The following is a 20,471-nucleotide window of genomic DNA, read 5'->3' as shown; positions in this document are numbered from 1 at the left end:
CACCATTGAATCCCACCTGGATTCCTGCAGAACCCTCCTCCCAGTCTCCCCGCTTTCACTCCTCTACCGTCCCATCTCAGCCAGCAGCCAGAACCATCCTAAAAATGAGTCAAGTCATGTCATTTATTTGTCCCAAAGCCTCTACTTGTTCCGCATCTCACTCTTGGGGACTTCCACCAGGTTTTCTCTTTGCCTGGAATCCTCTTCCCTCATACTCTGGCATGGCTAAGTCTGTCAGTGAATTCAAGTCTTTGCTCAGATGTCAACCTCTCATAAGAGCTCAGATGAAACTGTAGCGCCGTCTTAATCCTCCTACCCTGCTCTATATTTTTGCCATGCCGGTTACAATCTCTTTCACATGGTAGTTATTTCCTATTACGTTTATTGTTTAGTTTTTAATCACACCCCCTACTAGAACATAAACTCCACAAGAACAGGAATTTTATCTGTCACTGAGAACATCCCAAATATTAGAAGAGTGCCTAGTAACCAGTATCAGACGCCCAGTATTTTTTGAGTGAATGAATGATTGAATATGACAAATATTTCCTTCATATTCCTTAGTCATTTCACACTCAGTCTATACAAAATTCCATGTATTCTGCCAAAATTACATTTTCCATCCTCCAAGTCAGATGGCTAAGGGTCGGTCTTCTCCAACTCCCCCTTACCCTTATTCTGCCCATCTCCTCTGCCCACACGGTGCAATCTGTCCCCAAGTCCTGCTTCTTAATCCCTCCTCTCTCTACTGCCTCCCCACGCCCACTCTTAACTACCTGGTTAACAATCCCTGTTAACCAGGTAATTAATTACCTAGTTTGAATGTTTGTATCTTTCATCTTTGTTGGTGTCTCCGCAGTCTCCCAAACATTTCCAAGCCTCCAGCCTGTCCCCATTTGACTCCTCCCTCACATGACAGCTAGAGCAATCTAAACCCAAGCTTGTCTCTTTCCCACTTAAAATCTTTCCATGACTCTCCATTGCATTTGGAACCCTGTGCACACTGCACGATATGGTTTATAAGCATATCCATAATCTGCCCCTTCTTCTCCCAAACCATGTCTGACTCCTTGAAAGTTATCCAGATAGATGCGTTCTGTCTTCCAGACCCTCCTTTGCACGTGTTTTGTCTTTGGCCTGTTCTCCAGTTGCTAGAACTGGAGAACACACACCGTAAAACAGAATTCAAGTTTCAAGACTTAGATAAGAAAGGACCTTCTGCCCTGCTTCCATTCCCTTAGTACCTGTCGCTTGTTATGGAATCACTGGCTTACTTACCAGTCTCCCCACTAAATTGTAATCTCCAAAGCAGAAGTTTTCCTTCACCTCTGAATGTCTGGTGCAAAGCACGATACAAGGTATATAGACATCACTGTATAAATGTTAAATTATCGTGTAAAGAGCTGTAGAAATTGTCTAATACTTTTCCTCTTGCCCCCCTCTGTAAGATGGCAATCTTGGGTTGTGGAATGCCTTTCAAAGTAGAAACAGCATGGATATTTAGAGTCGTATATACCTGGGTTAGAGGTCTGACTTTGGTGATTTGCTGTAGTGAGGGAGAAGCGAACACAGACTTTGGAGCCAATAGGGTTGAAATCCCAAATCTAACCTTTACTAACTGGTTGAGCTTGGGCAAGTTTCTTAATATCTTTCTGCCTCTGAATAGATATGAGTTTTATAGCAATTCCTGTATCATAAACTCATTTCAACAATTTATTTTTATTTTATCAACCAATTTAAGATTGCTTATTTTTCCAATTAGCTCTCTTCCAAGGTATCCATAAAACAGGAGACAGATGTATTCAGGAAGTCATTCTTGCCTTTTCTTTTTTTCCATCAGGATGATACGTGCTAAGGAATGTGTCGTAGCTACTCATAGACCTCCCATTGCTTACGGTACAGAGGTCAACTTAGGTATCTGCTCTTCCTCCCTTTCTCCCTTTGTTCTCAGGCCCAAGAGTTTTCCTGCCCTACCCACCCTATCTGGGAGAGATGTGAGGTAGAGGGTGATTTTATAAGGTACAAATTAAAAGAAAAGTAGACGCTTTGGTTCCCTAATTGAGCATTTCTCACTCGTAATTATGGAGGAATTATGACCTATGGTGTAAAGAAAAGAAGCAAGGTTGCACCACTCTGTTTTTTCCTCCCCTGGCCCTCCCACGGATGCTCTCATGGGTAGACCATTTATCCTCAAGGAAAAGTTGGCTTCAAGGTCAAATTGCATTAAAAGCTTCTCCAAAATAAATAAATTAAATTTAAAAAAAATCTGCCCCAAGAACCAACTGAGGAGCAAAATAGCAAGAAATGAGGAATCGGCCTTCCTGGGGGACCAGATAAAGGAACCACTTCTTTGAGCCAAATAAAAGCAGGCTAAGATTTAGAGAGAATCTACTCCTCCTCCCAAAGATGCAAGAGAATATGGGTTGTACTTTTTGCCTCCCTGGCGCGTCTGTTCCCAGAGAAAAAAGCAGGAGGCAGTGTCCTGACTGAGCTCACGCTTGACACAGAAAGGAGTGGGTAGGGAGGGAGAGGCAAGGCTCCGTTCAATTCCAAAGCTTTGGTTCCACTCAGTTTCATTCTGCTATCACCACTAGATACTTTAGTCCTTCATTTTCCTCTAGAATGTAGGTTAGGACCACAAGGTGAATGTATAAAGCTCTCACCTTAGCTCTGGGGTATTTTTGCTGTAGAGAATTAGAAGTGACTGAGGCACTTCACTATGCTGAGGTCCAAATCAGAGTACGAATGGCAAGGAACACAAGTTATTTCTTGTGGGCATGAGGCCTTCGGGAATGCCCTTGCTCCCTATTCTTTGGGGATTTTGATTTTGCACCAATGGAAAATGAAGGAGCTGACAGTCTGAAAGATCTTCTCCCAGCAGAGCCCTGGGGCGGTGGAGAGGGCATCCCAAAGCCAAGGCTGCTGCCTGCCTTAACTGATCCAGTGACAGGGGTGCTCTGAGCAAAGGGAGCCATGGAGGGGTCCCCAAACATAGTTTTTCTTGCAGAAATGCTGGCCTTCCCCAAGGCAAAATGTGTGCCCTGGCTGGTCCGGCCCTGGTTGTTTGGGCCGCAGCCTTTTCCCAAGGGTGTGATGGTGCTAGTGGTCTCACTTGGCTCTGCTCCAGTGCTGAATGCTCCAGAGTTGGAGCTCATGTCTGGGGCAGTGACGCCCATCCCAGTCTCCTCACAGTCTATAGGGGTCACCAATCCCCCAAAGTCAAAAGGTCGTGGGGCTGTGCTGCCAAACACTGAGCCACAAGCCCCACTCCGGTGGGTTGGGGTGACAACTCCCAAACCATTCGTATTAGCTTGACCAAAGGGAACCTACTGGAGTGCTGTCAAAGGCCGGCCGGAAGCTGGCGGGGATGTGAAAGGTGGAGACTGAGGGTGCCAAACCCCCAAAGGCTGACTGCGTGGTACCGCTGAAGGATGGCTGGGCTGGAGTCGGTGTTGGGATTGAGGAGGTCACTGGTGAGCTTCCAAAAATGAAAGAGCTACTGAAGCTTGGGCCAAGGGCTGGTTGGGGGGCTTCTTGCTTCTGCACATATGCAGCCCCAAACGCAGGTTGGGGAGTGGCTCCCAGGGATAGTGGGAAAGGTGGCCTTGAGCTTGACTCCAAGGGAACCGTGAATGCTGCGGTCGAACTGGAGATCCTGGATGACAATGCAGGCTGGTTGGTAGTTACTAGGGCTGAAGTTGCCAGAGGGCTACCCACAGCGCTAAAATTGGCGGTGCTCCTGGTAGGGGATATCTGGACAGCACTGGGAAGAACCTGGCTAAAGATGGTGACTGTGTGCACAGTAGGAACGGTTGGACGCTGGCATAGTGGGGAAGTGAAGCCTGCAGCTGGGGAGAAGCTGGCCCTGAAGGCACAGGCAGCTCCGAGAGGGAAAGTGTGGCAAGTGGAAGGGATGGAGCAAGTGTTGCCCATGGTACTGGTAACATTCACGACACCAAAGTCCAAAGGTGGCTTAAAAGAGCCTTCGGCTGTGCTGGCTGGGGTGGTGGACACGACTACAGAGGTAGCCTTGACCAGGCCATGGAAGAGACGGGTAGAAGCAGGAGTAGGTGGAGGAGAGGTCTGCTTGAAAGAGAAAGGAGCTCTCACGGGCATAGTTTTAAGTGGTCCTATGCTGCCAAAGATAGGCTTGAAGGTGGGAGTTGAGATACCCGGAGGTGTAAGATGCTGCAGCTGTGCTGGAAATTCTGGAATATGAGGAGCCTCCTATCTCACTCTTGGCTGGGAGCCCCAAAATGGGTTTTGACATGCGGTCAGCAGAAGTTGCAACAGGAGGTGCAGATGCAGGAAGATGGGGAGTTGGGCTGCTCATCAATCCAAACAAAGTGCTTTGCATAGTGGGTGCTGAGGGATAATGGCAGGTGAGTCTCGGGGTATGGCAGCCTGAGAGGTTGAAGGTGGCCATGTGGTGTCAGTGACTGGTGATGTGGGAAAACAAGGGTCAGAAGGATGAAAGTAGTTGTGGATTTTGAGTCTGAAGAGGTGCCTGAAAGGGGCTCTGAATGTGAGCACCCAAGTGGGGCCAGCAGGCTCGCTGTCTTCAGAGGCGAGTGGGCCACACTGATTGCCTCTCCGGTAGGTTGTGGGAAGGCCAGTGGACTTGGAGACTTCTGCATTTTATGTAAGCTTTCCAGCTGAGGGTCAGTGCCCTGGGACAGGGAAGGCTGAAGAGCAGACCAAGTGTCAGGGACAGAGTCTGTGGTGACCTCAGTCGTATCCTCTCTGGCTTTGTTGCTCCGTTGGAGTCCAGCTTTCTTCCCTAAGGCCAGGTCTTCAGGGACTGCATAACCAAGCTGAGGAGGTGGAGTCAGGGACAGCAGGCTCCCAGGGCTTGATAGAAGCAGGGGAATCTGATTTTGCTGCCCAGAGCTGCCGGATGTTTCTGGGGGCTCATCTGATACCGGTGGGACTGGAGAGTGAGACGGATGACCATGTTCTTTCCTTGTTTTTGGCCACTCTGGTATCTGGAGTGATGTACTGGGAATACTTCTCTTCCAAGGCTCAGAGAAATCTCTAGAAGAGCTGTAAGAGCTTGTAATAGCATTTCTTTGGGAGCTAAGGGGGCCACCTGTGTGTGTGCTGGCCAAGGAGTCCATGGAGGAGCAGCTGGGCCTGTTATTCAAACTGTGATCTGAGCCCCAGCAGTCGAGGCTTCTCTGCAGAGGCCCAGGCCTGGGCACAAAAGAAGTGAGGACTCCATTTTTCGTCAGAGGCTTAAACGCAGATGGTCTGGTCTCTGGAATCCTTCTCCTACTGTCCAAGCTCTCATGGGACAGTCGTTCTTCCCACCTCACTTTCCCCTTCTTGCACTCTCTGAGGGCCCTCAGCACTGTCTCCTTCGCACATGGGTCTGGGGGCTTCTCAGAAGGTGAGACCCCTGCAGAGTTCGTTACCTCTGCTGGGGCAGTGGAGGGGGGCGCTGTCCGCTCACGAGGAGCGAGCCTGATGGTCACCGGGCTCCATATTGCCCTGGGGTGCCGAAGAGACCAGATACTCCGCTTGAAGTAACTTTCCCACCCGTCTGAGGGAAGAGGCCCCATGATGGAACTCCGGGACCTGTTCATGGGAAAGCGCCTCCAAGCCTCGTGGACCACCCACGCGTTGGGACTGGTAGGATCCCCGTTCGGCAGCCTCCTCGCAGGTCTGTGCCGAGGGGCAGGGTGGGCACGATGGACGTGCTGAACCCGGGGGACCTCATGAAGGGGCTGATCTGGCCGGCGGTTCAAGGGCCTCTCCGACGAGTCTGTGCGCCCCTCTGCTGGGGATGATGGCGAGAGTCCCAGCTTGCCCACGTAAGTGCCCATGTGGAGCAGTGAGGCGGAGTCGGCGACTTTGACTTCGGGTTTGGGCTCCCGAGGTTTCTGACGCCTGCTGACTCAGCCGCAGTCGAAGTGTTCCGGTGACGGTTGGGATCTCTGCGCGAGCAAAGTGAAAGGGTCTCGGGGCGCTCCTCACCCTCCAGGTCCTGCATCCGAAAGTGAGCGGCCGGTGGAAACAGAGGACACGCGGGACCTCGGCAGCCCCCGTAGCCTGCTCTGCTAGTTTGAGGCCTAAGCTGGCCGCTCTGGCCTCTCTTCTCTCCTCCCCGGGTTGCAGCGCGCGGCACGAGGAGAGGGATTGGAGAGGAAGCGCGCGGCCGGAGTCCCAGAGCTAGAGTCGAGCAGGCGCCGGGTCTCCAGACTCCGGCTCCCGGCCCCGGCACCGCTCCGTCCGCCCTCCCGTCCCCCGGAGTCGGAGTAGGGAGGGCAGTCCGAGCCCCTCAGCGTGAGTCGGTGGAGGTTGGGGGCGGGGGGCGGGGCGGGGCGCTGGCGGGAGCGCGGGACCGGAGACCCGGGCGCGTGGACCTGGGCAGCCCAGACGGCGTTCGTGGCGCCAGCAGCGGGGAATAACGGAGGCCGGGTTTGCTGCTTGGGCATTCCCGCCCTTCTTCCTTTCCTTTGCCCTTCCCTTTCTGCAGCCAGTAGGTGTCAGTCATTTGCCTCCGGGATGACAAGCTCCGGACGCAGCCACCATCCAGGGTCGCCTCCCCGAGGCTGAATGTGTGTCGCCCTCCGATTGTTCGCACTTTGAGTATGCAGGTACGATGGCACCCTGGCGGGGTCTCGAGGCTCCGGAGGGGGCCAAAGGGATTTCTTGTCTACCGACCGAGAACCTGAGCGCCTCCGCAGGCACCCGGCTTTGTCCCTCGCTCAGCAACCCCCCACCCCCACCCCCGCCCCGGCCACCCTCTCCAATCGCGATCCTCACCTAGTCCAGTGGGGTCGGAACTCCAGGAGGGGAGCAAAGAAGAGGGAGATTTAATTTGCGGCTGAATATTCAGGCTAAGCCAGAGTGAACTAGGGCACTAACATTCTGAGAAATTAAAAAACGAATAACGTTTTAAGATTTCTAATACCATTCCTTCCAATAACGATAAAAATGGCACGGATTGAATACGATTCTTTCAAGAAAGGTCATTTTAAGGCTGTTAAGTTAAGGAACTCGGAGAACGACTTCCATTCAAAACCCACACTGTTCAAAAATGGGTCCAGACATCTCCCACTTCATCGATCTTTTTCTCCATGAATTTGTATTTCCACAGAATTTTACGCCAATATAATGTATGTTTACGCTTAAAGTCTTTATTCGATCGTCCTACTATACTAGTCTGCACCAAATATAGGTATAAACACTGAAATCTGAAATTTTGATACTTGACGGAACCACAAATCTGTTATAATTAATTCTTTTGGTTTCATTTATATTTGCATTTACTAATAGAATGCAATCAATCAAAACATCGTAAGTAGATAATAAATTTGAAAGGCCCTTTACTGGAAGTTGTAACAGAAGTAAATATGGAATTTATCACCTCTTTCTCCAAGAGGTCGCATACAATATATTGATATAAGACCACCTCCACTGAAGGAATATTTCCATTGCTCCTCTACTGGACACCAGGGATGGAAGGAATTTTACAATTCGGGGCAGTGTGTCACTTCAGATAGGTAGAAGGGTTTTGGAATTGCCTAGTGAGAGAATGGTGGGATTTCAAAGTAAGGTGGGAAGCAAGAAGCCAAACTAGCGGATTCTCAAACTCGTGGATGTCAACTGGTTGAACATGGAAGAGGTAGAAATTGATTCGGTTTTTGAGCGTGCTTGTAGCCTAGTTGGAGTAAAGTTGAGCAAGGGATGGAAAAGCTCTAATAGCAGAGGATGGTTTCGATCCATCGACCTCTGGGTTATGGGCCCAGCACGCTTCCGCTGCGCCACTCTGCTTAGTCTTGGACGGCTGCCACTGTTGTTCCCTTCGATGATTATGTCACCGTTTCTGCACTGAACATTTTTTTCGATTTCCTTTCTTTCTGATGGTTTTCGTCGCCCCTCTCTCTCGAGGCACGTAGGAGATCAGTTCTTCCGCAACCAGATGACCTCGGGTCATCATCTTCGGGTCTGCAATTTTCCAACCTGCCCAAGAGTGCCCAAGCTCGTCATTGAACCCCGTCCCCAGCACCCCTCCCCACTCCCTGGAGCCGCTAGCCTCTCGGAGCGGAGGAAGAGCCCGCGGAGCAAAACTCTGGGTGGACCTTCTCGGGGAGAAGATCGGAAGTCGTGGAGTCAGCTCGGCTGCCACCGGAAAGGAAACGTGTTAACCACCTCCTCTGTTACCTGTCGAAAAATCTTAGATAACACTTTGAATAAAAGAGAGGCATTTTGTTTGCTCGCAAGGGCACAAGATTTTCAGGACGGTGCGCCTGAAATAGAGTTAACCCAATTTGTTTCTCAAATTATTACACGGGGGTCACAATTTCGATTGTATCTCGTTTGGGGCCGTTTGGACTAAACAAAGAAATAAAGTTTTTAAAAAGATAGGACCTTCCTTTTCCCGAGGCTTATATTAGAGAGCAGAGCCTTTGGGAAGTTCCTGGACACAGCTCTCATTTGCAGCTGCCTCTGCGATGACGCTAGAAGGGGCCGGTCTGGAAGGTTGTAAATCTTTTCTCTTTAGTACTGGAAGCTTTTGGAGAGTGAGCGTAGAGTGTTCCTTCAGTCACATGGCTAGGCCGAGGCTTGTATGCTAGTGTGTTTTTGTTTTTGTTTGTTTTTTCTCCTTGTACTCCATGTCCCCGTCCACAATAAAACTTAAGGAGCGATGGTGGAGTGGCGAGCTTAGCAGCTCGCACCAGCAGAGACCCTCCTCGGGTCCCAGCCACGCGCACTGCCCTACCTGAGCCCAGCTATGCAGCTACCCCAGACAAGGAAAGCGAAACTCCATTATTCCTTTGGGGCTCTTACCCCGACCCCCCACCCCGAGATCTTGGTCATCTCAGGGAGATGCTGCCATCTTCAAATTGTACCCTCTCAAGAAAGTCTTTTTTCAAAACTTTTCTGACTGCAACTCAGTGTCGAAATACATTTTAAGTCACAACTCAATACAATATGCAAACAAATGTATGTGTATATATATATATATATATACATATATATATATACACACATTTATACATATGAGAGAGAGATTTATATATATAAATGAGAAAGATAACTATCTGAATCTATCTCTATCTATCAATCATCTATACCAATACCGATACAGCTATAGATAGATGATAGATATTTGGAGAGACAGAGAGGCCAAACTCTACCAAACAGTATTTTACTGCATGGGTTTATTCTGATATTTCCTATTTCTATTCCTATATCTTCTATTTCATTTATTAAAATACCATTCATGACCTTTTTTTCCATTGGTTTTACACCCATTCACTTCTGAGTGATTTCAAAAACACTGTCACTTATATAATGGTATTCGAAATGTCTCTTCCTTTTAGAGTCAGATAAGGAAGATGTGAAAGACAGTGGTCAAAGAATTAAGGAAATGGTTCTAATGCCACCAGTTTTTTTTTTTTTTGGTATCAAGCAGGATACAGTGTTAACTCTCCCAGAGACTACACTCCACATGCCCCTATCTGTGATTATTCCTGCAGTTAGTGAAGGGAAATCACATTTATTCTAAACAGTCCTCTCTGATTCGGGTTTTTTTTTTTTTTCCACCTCTATTCTACAGTTGTGATGTGGATTCTTTTACTCCTCATCTGCTGAAGGATTCTTGTCTGTGTGACTAAGTAGGTATTTGTCCTCACCTCTTAGAGAATATTTTGCTTTTATTCCTCTATTTTACCATGTCCAACATATTGTTCTGATGCTGTTCCCTCTGTGTAGAGAATACTTACCTCAGATATCTATAAGATTTACTCCCTGGCCTCCTTCAAGCTTTTGTTCAAATGTTGGGATCAATGGATCCAAAGGTTTTGGACAAATGTGGTCTGCCCTCCATTTTCCGTGACTACTTCAAACGATTTGTCTATTAAGTTCCCCTAACATTTCTTCTAGGACGAATAATTCTCATCTTCCTTTGCTGTGTTGTCACAGTACACTGGTTGCAGTGTTACCCCATTCATTCAGCATTTACTCTTGCTAGCTGTGGTTTATGGCTGTCTACAATTAGTTAGATGTTTGTATACTGGAAATTTCAACCTTAAAGTATTTGGGATCATTTGAGATACTTGGAGACATGACTCACCACACTTCAGCCCCACACCAAGAAGAAGAAAAAAAAAAAAAAAAAGAGGGTAAAAAACCTTCCTTCAATCTTTTAACAATATTTTAAAATAAGAAATTCCTGTTATTGATGTCTGAGGGTGATGACATCTGCTGGATGAGTTGATCTGTCCAGCTAATTGTTCAGTGGCTGTTCTGAAGTAGATTTTATCTGGTAGGTATTAATATATGATAAAAGATCCTCAACATTGTGACAATTCCCACAAGTCAATCCACATGCATTTCTCCACACCTCTGGTCTCTAATCTTCAAATCTTGCTCTTTTCAGATTCCTGACCTTCCAGCCAACCATTCCCTTTTACCTAGGATTCCATATACAGCTTTACCTTAGGCCACTTCTCTCTCCATGTAAAGAGGAACATCAAATGAACCATCTAAAGCTCTAACCACTGGGAGGATTTCTTTTCACCACTATCTTGCAGGGTTACTTCTGAGTGGGAGATTGTGTCACAGCAGTTCATTTAAAGCTCACAGCAACATACAGAACTCACCTGTCTATGAACCAAGTGATTTGATTACCAAGGGCTCTTCTACCTAATTCCCCACATAATGGTTCTTAACTTCTCTGATATGTCAGACTGGACATTTCCACGGACATTTCATTAGTCAAACCAAGTCACATGGCCAAGTTCATGAGGAAGAGGAAGTGTGTATATTATATAATAAATATATTATTTCAATGAAATAATCATAAATAATTATAAATTCACATGAAATAATTATAGTTATAAATTCACATGAAGTTGCAAAGATAATGTATCAAGGTTGCATGTATCAATAGTTCATTTTTTTTTTACTTTTGAGTAGTATTCCATAGTATAGATGGACCACAGGTTTTTTAACCTATTCACCTATTAAGGAACATTTTGGTTGTTTTCAGGTTTGAGCTATTACAAATAAAGCTCCTATAAATAATAATGCACAGGGTTTTGTGTGGATATAAGTTTTCATTGTTCTGGGATAAATGCCTAGGAGTGGAATTGCTGAGTTGTATGGTAAGTGTGTGTTTAGTTCTTTAAGAAACTGACAAACTACTTTTCAGAGTGGCTACACCATTCTACATTCCTATGAGCAATGTATAACAGATTCAGTTTCTCTGTATTCTTACCAACCTTTGGCAGTTGTTACCATTTGTTATTTTATCTCTTACAATAGGTGTGTAATGATATCTCACCATGGTCTTAATATATATTTCCTAAATGACTAGTGATATTGAACATCTTTTCATGTGCTTATTTCCCATTTGTGTATCCTCTTTGGTGAAATGTCTTTTCATGTTTTTTGCCCATTTTCTAATTAGATTGAGTGTTGTTTTAATGTGGAGTTTTGAGAGGTCTTTGTATATTCTAGATATATCTTAGCCAGATATGTGATTTGCAAATATTTTCTCCCAGTCTGTAGCCTGTTTTTTTAATTTTCTTCACAGAGTCCTTTGCAGAGCAAAAGTTTTTAATTTTGATGAAATCCAGTTAGTCAAATTTGTCTTTTATGGATTGTGTGTTTGGTGTTATGTCTAGGAACTCTCCACCAAGCCCCAGGTCCCCCAAATTTTCTCATATTTTTTCTAAAAGTTTTATATTTTATTTTAAATCTATGAACCATTTTCAGTTACTTTTTTTTTTTCAGTTACTTTTTAAATAAAGTGTGAGGTTTAGGCTGAGGCTGGCTTCTTTTGTCTATGGATTGCTCCACCCCAATCTTGTGAAAAGACTTTTCTTCCTCTACTGAATTGCTTCTGCACTTCTGTAAAACATAATTTAGATGTACTTGCATGTGGTGCTTTCTGGATTCTCTATACTCTTTCATCGACATATATCTATCCCTCTGCCAAAAATGTACACTCTTTATTACTGTGGCTGTATAGTAAGTCTTGAAATAATAAGAATGTTTTCTTCCACTTTATTCCTTTTTTTCAGAATCATTCTAGTTATTCTAACTCATTTCTCTTCCCATATAAATTTTAGAATAGTCATGTCTATAGCTACAAAAAAGTCTTATGTGGATCTTGATAGGAATTATGTTAAATTATGTTAAACCTCTATATCATTTTCAGGAGAGTTGACATCTTAGCTATGTTGAGTTTTATAATTCCAGAATCTCTCTCCATTTATTTAGGTCTTTGATTTATTTCATCAGAATTTTATAGTTTTGTTGTTTCCAGCATGTACATGTTCACATGTCTGGATAGATTTTCATCTAAGTGTTCCTTTCCTTTTTTTAAAAAAAAGTACTGTCTTTTAGTTCTGGGGTCCACATGTTTATTGTTAGTATATAAAAATACAATTGAGTTTTCTATTTTGATCGCGTATTCTGTGACTTTGCTGAACATACTTATTAGTTCTAGGAGGATTTTTGTTTGTTTGTTTGTTTTTAGGTTCCTTAGGATTTTCTATGTAGACCATCACATAATCTTCAAATGGCATGGGAAGTACAATCCTTCCACAGAGAGGGAGGGGGGAAACGTGTATTTCTAAAGAGAAATACAAGCCACTGAGCAAGAAATTGCACCATCAACACACAACAGGACAAAATTGCAGAAACGTATGGTAAAGTATGCCAATATTTCTGGGTAGGGTGAGCATTTCACCTAAAGTTCATACTGCAGTATTTGTGAAATAACTCCCTACCATTTGGGTTTATCATTAGAATGTGACATTACCACGGTTTAGTGGAGGGCTTTCCCATCTGCCAAGTAGCTCAGTTGTGAGAGTGAATAACTGAAAATCTAAAGGTCCTGACCCAGAGAATACTTTACCCAACAAATATAGCTTCCAGTTCCTTTTCTAAAACACCCTAGTCTCGAGGGATAGCTTTCTTATATTTCATGGGCTGTAAGGGCTTTGTACTGTGTTCCTCAGGAAGTGTCTATTATTAAAAACTGCTAAAATCATCTTTTGTTTGGAACAGAATATCAAATCTCAACCACTAGCTAAGGCTGAAGGTAACTGACTTCTTGGCGTTTTCTCACTGTAGGTAGGTGAAAGTCATCAAAGTTTAACCCACATTTTTTTGGGAGAAAATCTTAAGTACCATTGGCCCATGGAAACACAGGTCCATAGCGCCTGGACAGGGACTTGAACCCTGGCCCCTCAGATTAAAAGTCTGATGCTCTACCGACTGAGCTACCCAGGCTCTGAAGGCACATGTTTATTCGGCCTCCTTTGTACAGTTCAATTGCTTTGGGGGCATTCTTAACCCCCAACAGAATTTTGATAAATTCGACATTCCCCCTCACATTTTTTTTCAGTGGACATGTAACATTTTTCCTCATAAGGTTCAATTTTTCTGAAGGATAGAGTAGCTTATATCAAAGGAATCTTAAAACTATAGTAATTTAATACTTACCAACATCTCTTGAGAAAGAGAGAGAAGAGAAAGCCCTTGTTAAATTTCTGTGAAAGATTTTCCTTTGATCTTTTATTTCCTTGAATTCGTTATTGCCATCCCGTGTCTCTCACAGAATTTTATTCGAATACAACATCTTTTTATATTTAGTATCTTCTTGATTTTCCTACCATGCTTCTCTGTACCAAATACAGGTATAAACATTGAAATCTGATGTTTTTCTTTTGAACCCAAATCTGTATTAAAAATACTTCTTGTGGATTGTGCTATATCTGCATCTACTTGCACATAATTAATCAAAGCATAATAAACAGATAATAATTTAAAGACCCTTTAATGGAGGACATAATGGAAGTAAATGTGGAATTTGTCCTCCTCCCTCCTCCATGAAATCGTGTACAAGACTACGTCTACTGAAGGATTCAGTTCTTCCCATTGTTCCCGTGATGGGAATCCGAGAGGAGAGCATATTTACACCCCGGGGCACTGTGCCACAGCCAAATGAGTCTTAATTTATCAGAAATGTCTTAATTTATCAAGCAGAAGGGCGAGATTTTTCCATGAAAGGTGAGAACGTGGGACTTACGTGCCACACTTCTATGGCAGACTGATCCTCTGAGAGGCGACTTTTGAAAGGTAAATACCTTAGGAAAGGTGAAATATGTAAGATCTAGAAGTAGATTTAGTTCAACTGTTTGAATACAGCTTAACGATGGAGTTGCTATAAAACTTGCAGCCAAGGTTGGTTCCGATGCATCGATCTCTGGGTTTCCTGTCCAACACACTTCAGCTGGTCCACTGTGCTTATAAACGGATGTTCCCTCGTCGATATTCAACTCCGTTACCACAACTGGGTCTTCAAACACAAGAATGGTTTCTTTTCTTTTCGTTTTCCCCCCGTCTTTTTCTTCCTCCCCCCTAGCTCAGCTCACTGCTCCCTTTACTCGGCCTCTTTTCGGTCCCCTTGAGAACCACAGGGTTCCAGCAGCGCCCCCAAGCCTGCTCGTTTCCAATCCACCAAATATTCAGTCTCTGAACCCGCTTCTTCAGAAGCTTGTCTGGGCTTACAGGAGGATCTGCAGGGGGAACCGAGGAGGAGGCGGCGGGGCAAAGCCTTGAGGAAACCCTCGCTTGAGAAGAACCTGTCAAAAATCTCAAGAGGTTTTTCTTTGCCTGAAAGGGAGCCAGATTTTCAGAATTCCATTTCCGATTGGATAACGTTTGGATCCGTTTTGACAGGGGACAGGAGTTCCTGTGTCTGAAAACAAGATTTTTGTTTTCGGAGTTGGTCTCGGAATAGGGCTTTTGGAAGCCTCTGCACATCAAGCCTCCTGTTGTTCGCGGCTGCCTCTGCGTGCTACCTTCCAGAAATCGCACTGCTAGATGCCGAATAAGAACTTCACTCCACACAGAAGTAACTAGAAGCCACAAAAATATTGCCCACCAAATCCAAATGTTAAATCTCTCCAATTTAACTTCCCTCCAAACGTCTATAGTCCCTCCTCCGGCAGGAGGGTGAATGTGACAGAGAAGTTGGAGTGGAAAGGGGCAGGGGAATTCCCGACTGTTTCGTGTCCTCTCTTGCTTTTGGACGTCGAGGTTGCATTTCCCCTGGAATTCCTTCTCCCTTTCCCATTTGCCAGTTCCTACTTGTCCTTTGGATCTCAGTTCAGACATTACCCACTACCTCTTCCCCGAAGCTTTTGCTGACTCCTCAAGACTGGTTTAGAAACTCCTAGAATACACCCAGGATTCCTGAAGTTATTTCAATCTTATTAATAGTCCTTATTACATGTTGTATTATAACTATCTCTTGTATGAATCTTACATTTGCATGCTCAGGGCTCAGTCCTTAAATACCACGTATATGCAAATGTCTTTCCATCTTGGACTGCTCCTTCAAACTCCAAATTCACATATGCAGCTGCCTTCTCGACAAGTATGTTATACTTAACATTGCCAAAGACTGAATTCCTAATCTTCCCCCCAAACTTTCCCCTCCCCAATCTTCCTCCATCTCAGTAAACAACTACTCCATCTGTGCAGTTATCTGTGAGTCTTTGCTTTTGCTCAGATCTTACATCTCATCTATCAGCTCCACCTTCAAAATATATCCATAATTCAACCAGTTTTTACCATTACCTTTGCTGTCATACTAGAAGGCCTATCAATCTCTCGCCTAATTTAAAAAAAAATTTATTTTATATTAGAGTATGGTTGATTTACAATGTGTTAGTTTCAGGTATACAGCAAAGTGGTTCAGTTATACATATACATATATCTATTCTTCTTTCAGATTCTTTTCCCACATAGGTTATTACAGCGTATTGAGTAGAGATCCCTGTGCTATACAGTAGGTCCTTGTTGATTATTTATTTTATATATAGTAGCGTGTGTATGTTAATCCCAACCTCCTCCCCTCTCCTTTTCTTTCCTTTGACACAATTTTACATTAATTTTTGTTTCCTTTCTACAAAACCATTTTAAAGGCATTTTACTGATTGAGCACCTCAGGTTTTATGTGAAGTTGCTCCTGTTGTGAATAAAGAGGGAGTTCTTTATTCTGGAATTTTGCTTCTGTCTTTTCCTCCAGGCCAGTTCTACCTGGCAACAAGATACAATTTGAGGTGAAGTCCAAACAGTCCTCATTTCACTTAAGAAAGAACAGAGTCTTAGCCTGCCCTGTGACCAATAGTCGTTGTGACCATAGCTGGCCATTGGGAACATTTCCAGTATGTAGATCCTCAGGTGTTTCTCGGGTCCATCACCTCAATTTTTGCAATAAACCCGTCACTGGTCCCCTGGTTTCTAGTAACCTTGCCCCTTTCCTGTCTATTCTACACACAGAAGTAGTGCAAAATTCCCCAAGGGTTTGAAACTCTCCAAGAGTTTCCCTCCTGTTCAGTAAAGAAACCAGTGTTTCTAGTGGCCTGCAAGAGCCCTCCCCTCCTCCCCTCCACCCTCCTCTCTAGTTCCTTGCTCTTCCTCAGACAAGTCAGACATACTCCTGCCTCAATCCTTTGCACAGGCTGCTTCCTCTGCCTGGAAACACCCTTTCCCAAATACGTGCCTAACTCATTTCCTCATATCCTTCAGGTCTGCTCAGATATCACTTTCTCAGTGCAGGCTTACCCGTTCAACATATTTAAAATTACAAGACATTAAAAAGAAAAAAAAAGCCACCCCTATTATCTTTTTGCTATATTTTTTCATTCATACTTATCACCATCTACTGCACTATACATTTTACTTATTCATTGGTCTGCATTTCCCATTACAATGCAAACTCCATGAGGATAGAGTTTTGCCCATTTTGTTCGCATGTTTAGTCCCAGTATCTCGAGGAGTACATGTTAAATAGCAGCTACTCATTAACAATTTGTTGCATACATGTTGAATGAATGGTCTACCAGGGTACAATAAATGAGTTTTTCCACAGGTGGATGTACAAGCAAATTTCAAGAGTTTAACCCTGAAAGGGGACAGGAATGGTCTGTTCGTAGGTAAAGGTTCTGAATTCCATTTATGTAGCTCCCTGTTGTGGGTGTGTGTACAAACCTGACTGAGTTGCTAACCGTGGGTCTTCTGTTTAATTATGTGACCCACCATTGCTAGTCAGTGCTTGTGCAAGGACTTAAAGCTTGACCCTGCAGTTAGGACTAAGCACCTAAGACTTCTAATCCCATCTGGAGAGCTGCAGATGTTCATCTGTGTAATCACTAGTTGTTCCACTTTCCAGACTTTCAACTGTCCAGGAATAAACCCTGACTCCTGAGCTACTGGAGCTAAGGCTGGATGAAGATAATACATGAGGCTCCGAGTGAGTGGGAATCTGTTCTAAAGAGGACACATTTTCCTATAAGACTTCTGAATAGTGCTTTTAAGAAATTGTATTTATTTGGTTGTTTTGTATTTTGAAAAAGTAATGTAGAGTTCAAAAATGTATAAATAGTTATACAGTTAAAAGTTTCCTCCCCATCCCTGTTACTCACCTACCTGGTTGCTTCTCTTTTCTCCACCGTCCATAGGTTTCTACTATTATTAATTTGTTACTTAAACTTCTGAGGTTTCTTTGTCCACTTGCATGTAAATATATAGATTCATATGTTCTGGGTGTTGCTTTTGATACCTCACAATATATTTTGGAAATCTTTACACATTGATAACATAGAAAGCTTCCTTGTTTGTCTTTGCTAAGTTTTACATTTTGTTGCAAAATAAAACATACAGAGAAGTAAATAAAACCTTATTTCTACATCTTAACAATCAATTATAAATTGAACACCCATTTAACCATTACTCAGGAGCAAAAAAAAAGAAAAAAAAAAGAGCATTGCTGCACTCCAGAAGCCCTCAGTATGTCCCTTCCACTCACCCTGCCTTCCGCACTCTTCTTATCCCCCCAGAAAACCACAATCCTGACTTTTATGGTAATCATTTTTTACATTCTTAATACATTTTACCATCTACACATACATCCCTAAACAATATATCATAATTTTGTGGTTTTTAAATTTATATAAGTATAATCATACTAAATGTTTCCTTTTTGTCTTCTTTTCACAAAATTATGCTTGTAAGATTCATCCATATTTTTGTGTGTAGCTCTGATCTGTTCATTGTCAATTGTTGAATAGTATTCAACATTATTTATCCAATTTACTGTAAAGGTTCATTCAGGTTGTTTCCAGTTCTTGGCTATACAAACAATACTACTATGAACATTCTTATACAAATCTCCTTGTGCACATATTTCCTTTGGGTATATTTCTAGGATAATAGGGTATGTATATCTTCAACTTAGTAGATAGAGTCCAACTGTTTTCTAAAATAGTTGTATCATTTTAAACAATAGTGGTGATGAAAGTTCTTATTATGTCACATCCTTGCCAAATAGTACTTCTTGTCATATTAATTTTAGTAATTCTGGTGGAAGATCAGTAGTATTTAATTATAGGATAACTTGTATTTTCCTAATTTCTAATAAAGTTGGTTGCTGTAGTTTTAAAAAAATATATTTCCACAAATTCTTTGGCACTCCTCTTATCAAAAGGTGGAGTCTGATTGCCTTCTCCTTGACTATGGGCTGGGCTTAGTGATTCGCTTCTAAGAAAGAATGAAGTCGAGGTGATGCTGTGTTTGACATCTCAAGCTAAATAAAAGACAAATGTCTTCTGTCTGGCTCACTCTCTCAAGAAGTCACAGAGTTCATAGAGTCATGGACTCATAAAAGTTCTTTATACCATATTTTCATGCTAGTCCTGTTCGTTATTTATATTGGAAATATCATCTCCCATTCTGTATTTCATTATTTTATAGTTTTTTTGTGTTTTTTTTTTGGATGAACAGAGTTTTTCATTTCACTTAAATTTATCAAATTTCCCCTTATGTTTAGCGCTGTTGTGTCTTATTCCTTTAGAAACCCTCTCCTATCCCAAAGTATAAATATAACTGTCTCTTACAAAAAGGTAACTTCTATAATCAAAAACCACACTGTTTGTTGTTTAAACTGTTCCAGGTTTGGTCATTGGGAGCTCTTTCCCTGTTATAAAGAGACAGTTGGCAAAGCTGTTTCTTTCTTAGTTTGATATTAATACATTTTTTTCACACGTCATATAAAAAATCTTGTTTCATCTTTCGCTGAACTAGTTAAGACCCAAGTGTGGAAGGGTAGAAAGTGTGGATGGTTTCCCAGGGTTTTCTTGGGCGAAAATAATCCAATAGGGTCAGTTTCTTTGCAAGAATCAGTTACCCAGCGGAAAAATAATATGCCCAAAGCGGCTCTATTTCCCTTGCTGGGTCACTCACTGCTAACCTTTCGCCCTGCAGATGGGAGTCAAAACAGGACTTAAACCTTGGGGGACATCAAATTTTTTAAAGTTCTCAGCGAGAGGTTTGTCTTCCAGACATTAATTGTGACATCGCAGTTGACCTGAAACCGGCAGAACTCTCGTTTATGTATAAATGTAAGAAAGCGGTCTTGTCACACAGCTTGGCCCGTACGGGGATCGAACCCGCGACCTTGGCGTTATTAGCACCACGCTCCAACCGACTGAGCTAACCGGCCGCTAGACGTCTAACGTATTCCTCCTTAGATAGTTAAATGAAAACGAAATAAAACGGTTTCTTCAAATTCTTCTGGGGGTGGGGAAAAGGGCACATAAAGAACCAAAACAACCCAAAATAAACATTAAAAAAAAAATCACATTCTTCCTATTTCACTCTCCACTATCACGGAGTTAGGAAAAAGAAAAAGAGAAAAACTTAACATTCGGCCCGAATGAACTCTACTTCTTGGGGGCCTCTCTCAAACTGACAGTTCTGACCCCAAAAGATCAGAGCCCCGGAGTGAGGTGTCCTTCCTCCTACCCAGGGAAGCCCAGGGGCCAACGAGAAGATGCTCCAAGCCAGATTTGGCGGCGGGCGGATCACGGAACTGACCACGGAGCGGCCACGGAGCAGGGCTCCGAGGACTCGGCCCCTGCGCGCGCCTCTTGCGGATGTACTTCGCTCCTGGAGACCCATTCGGACAGATCCCAGGACATGAGACCTGCGAACCTGCACTCTCTTGCCGCCGGCCTCGTCCTCGGAGTGATCCTGATACGCCTCCCGCCCCGTGCACTGTGTGGTGGGACCTGACCCGGAGCAGAACTAAGCCCGCAGAATTAGGGGCCTTTATCTGGACCAGAAGAGAAACATCTAGATCTGAGAAGGGTGGCAGCGTCGAGACTCAAATTGAGCAACTTCAGAGGAAAGAGGCAGAAACACCTGCACCTGCCAGGTGCGGAGCAGCCCCGACTTTTTTCACTGGCCGAAGGGCCTCCAGAGAAAACCCTCAAAGGCGGAGGTAATCAATATTCTGGAATACCTGAGAGCTAGCCCTGGCACCACAGACACATTGGTAAGGAAGCTCTGAAAATACTTAAGGGAAGGTAGCCCAGCACCAAACCCAAACCCATTCTAATAATAAATGGAGAAGAAGTTTGCAAAGGAGAATGAAAGAA

General features: G+C 43.7%; 1 protein-coding gene and 3 non-coding genes across 4 annotated transcripts; all 4 read right to left on the bottom strand.

Moving 5' to 3' along the window:
- Positions 1-2,762: 2,762 nt before the first annotated feature.
- On the bottom strand, positions 2,763-5,825 carry LOC133095003 (POM121-like protein 2). The gene is given in 5 exon segments (XM_061195805.1): positions 2,763-3,324; positions 3,326-4,183; positions 4,185-4,375; positions 4,378-4,463; positions 4,466-5,825. Coding segments are annotated over 5 exon segments (3,057 nt in total).
- Positions 5,826-7,707: 1,882 nt separating this feature from the next.
- TRNAM-CAU (transfer RNA methionine (anticodon CAU)) lies at positions 7,708-7,779 on the bottom strand. The gene has a single exon. It is a non-coding gene; the product is annotated as a tRNA-Met (tRNA).
- Positions 7,780-13,181: 5,402 nt separating this feature from the next.
- Positions 13,182-13,254, bottom strand: TRNAK-UUU (transfer RNA lysine (anticodon UUU)). The gene has a single exon. It is a non-coding gene; the product is annotated as a tRNA-Lys (tRNA).
- Positions 13,255-19,460: 6,206 nt separating this feature from the next.
- Positions 19,461-19,534, bottom strand: TRNAI-AAU (transfer RNA isoleucine (anticodon AAU)). The gene has a single exon. It is a non-coding gene; the product is annotated as a tRNA-Ile (tRNA).
- Between the last annotated feature and the right edge of the window lie 937 nt (positions 19,535-20,471).

This window comes from Eubalaena glacialis, chromosome 7 (genome assembly GCF_028564815.1).
Source record: "Eubalaena glacialis isolate mEubGla1 chromosome 7, mEubGla1.1.hap2.+ XY, whole genome shotgun sequence".
Taxonomy (NCBI): domain Eukaryota; kingdom Metazoa; phylum Chordata; class Mammalia; order Artiodactyla; family Balaenidae; genus Eubalaena; species Eubalaena glacialis.
Note: the sequence above shows the minus strand (reverse complement) of the source record. Positions and strands in the feature narration are given on the sequence as shown.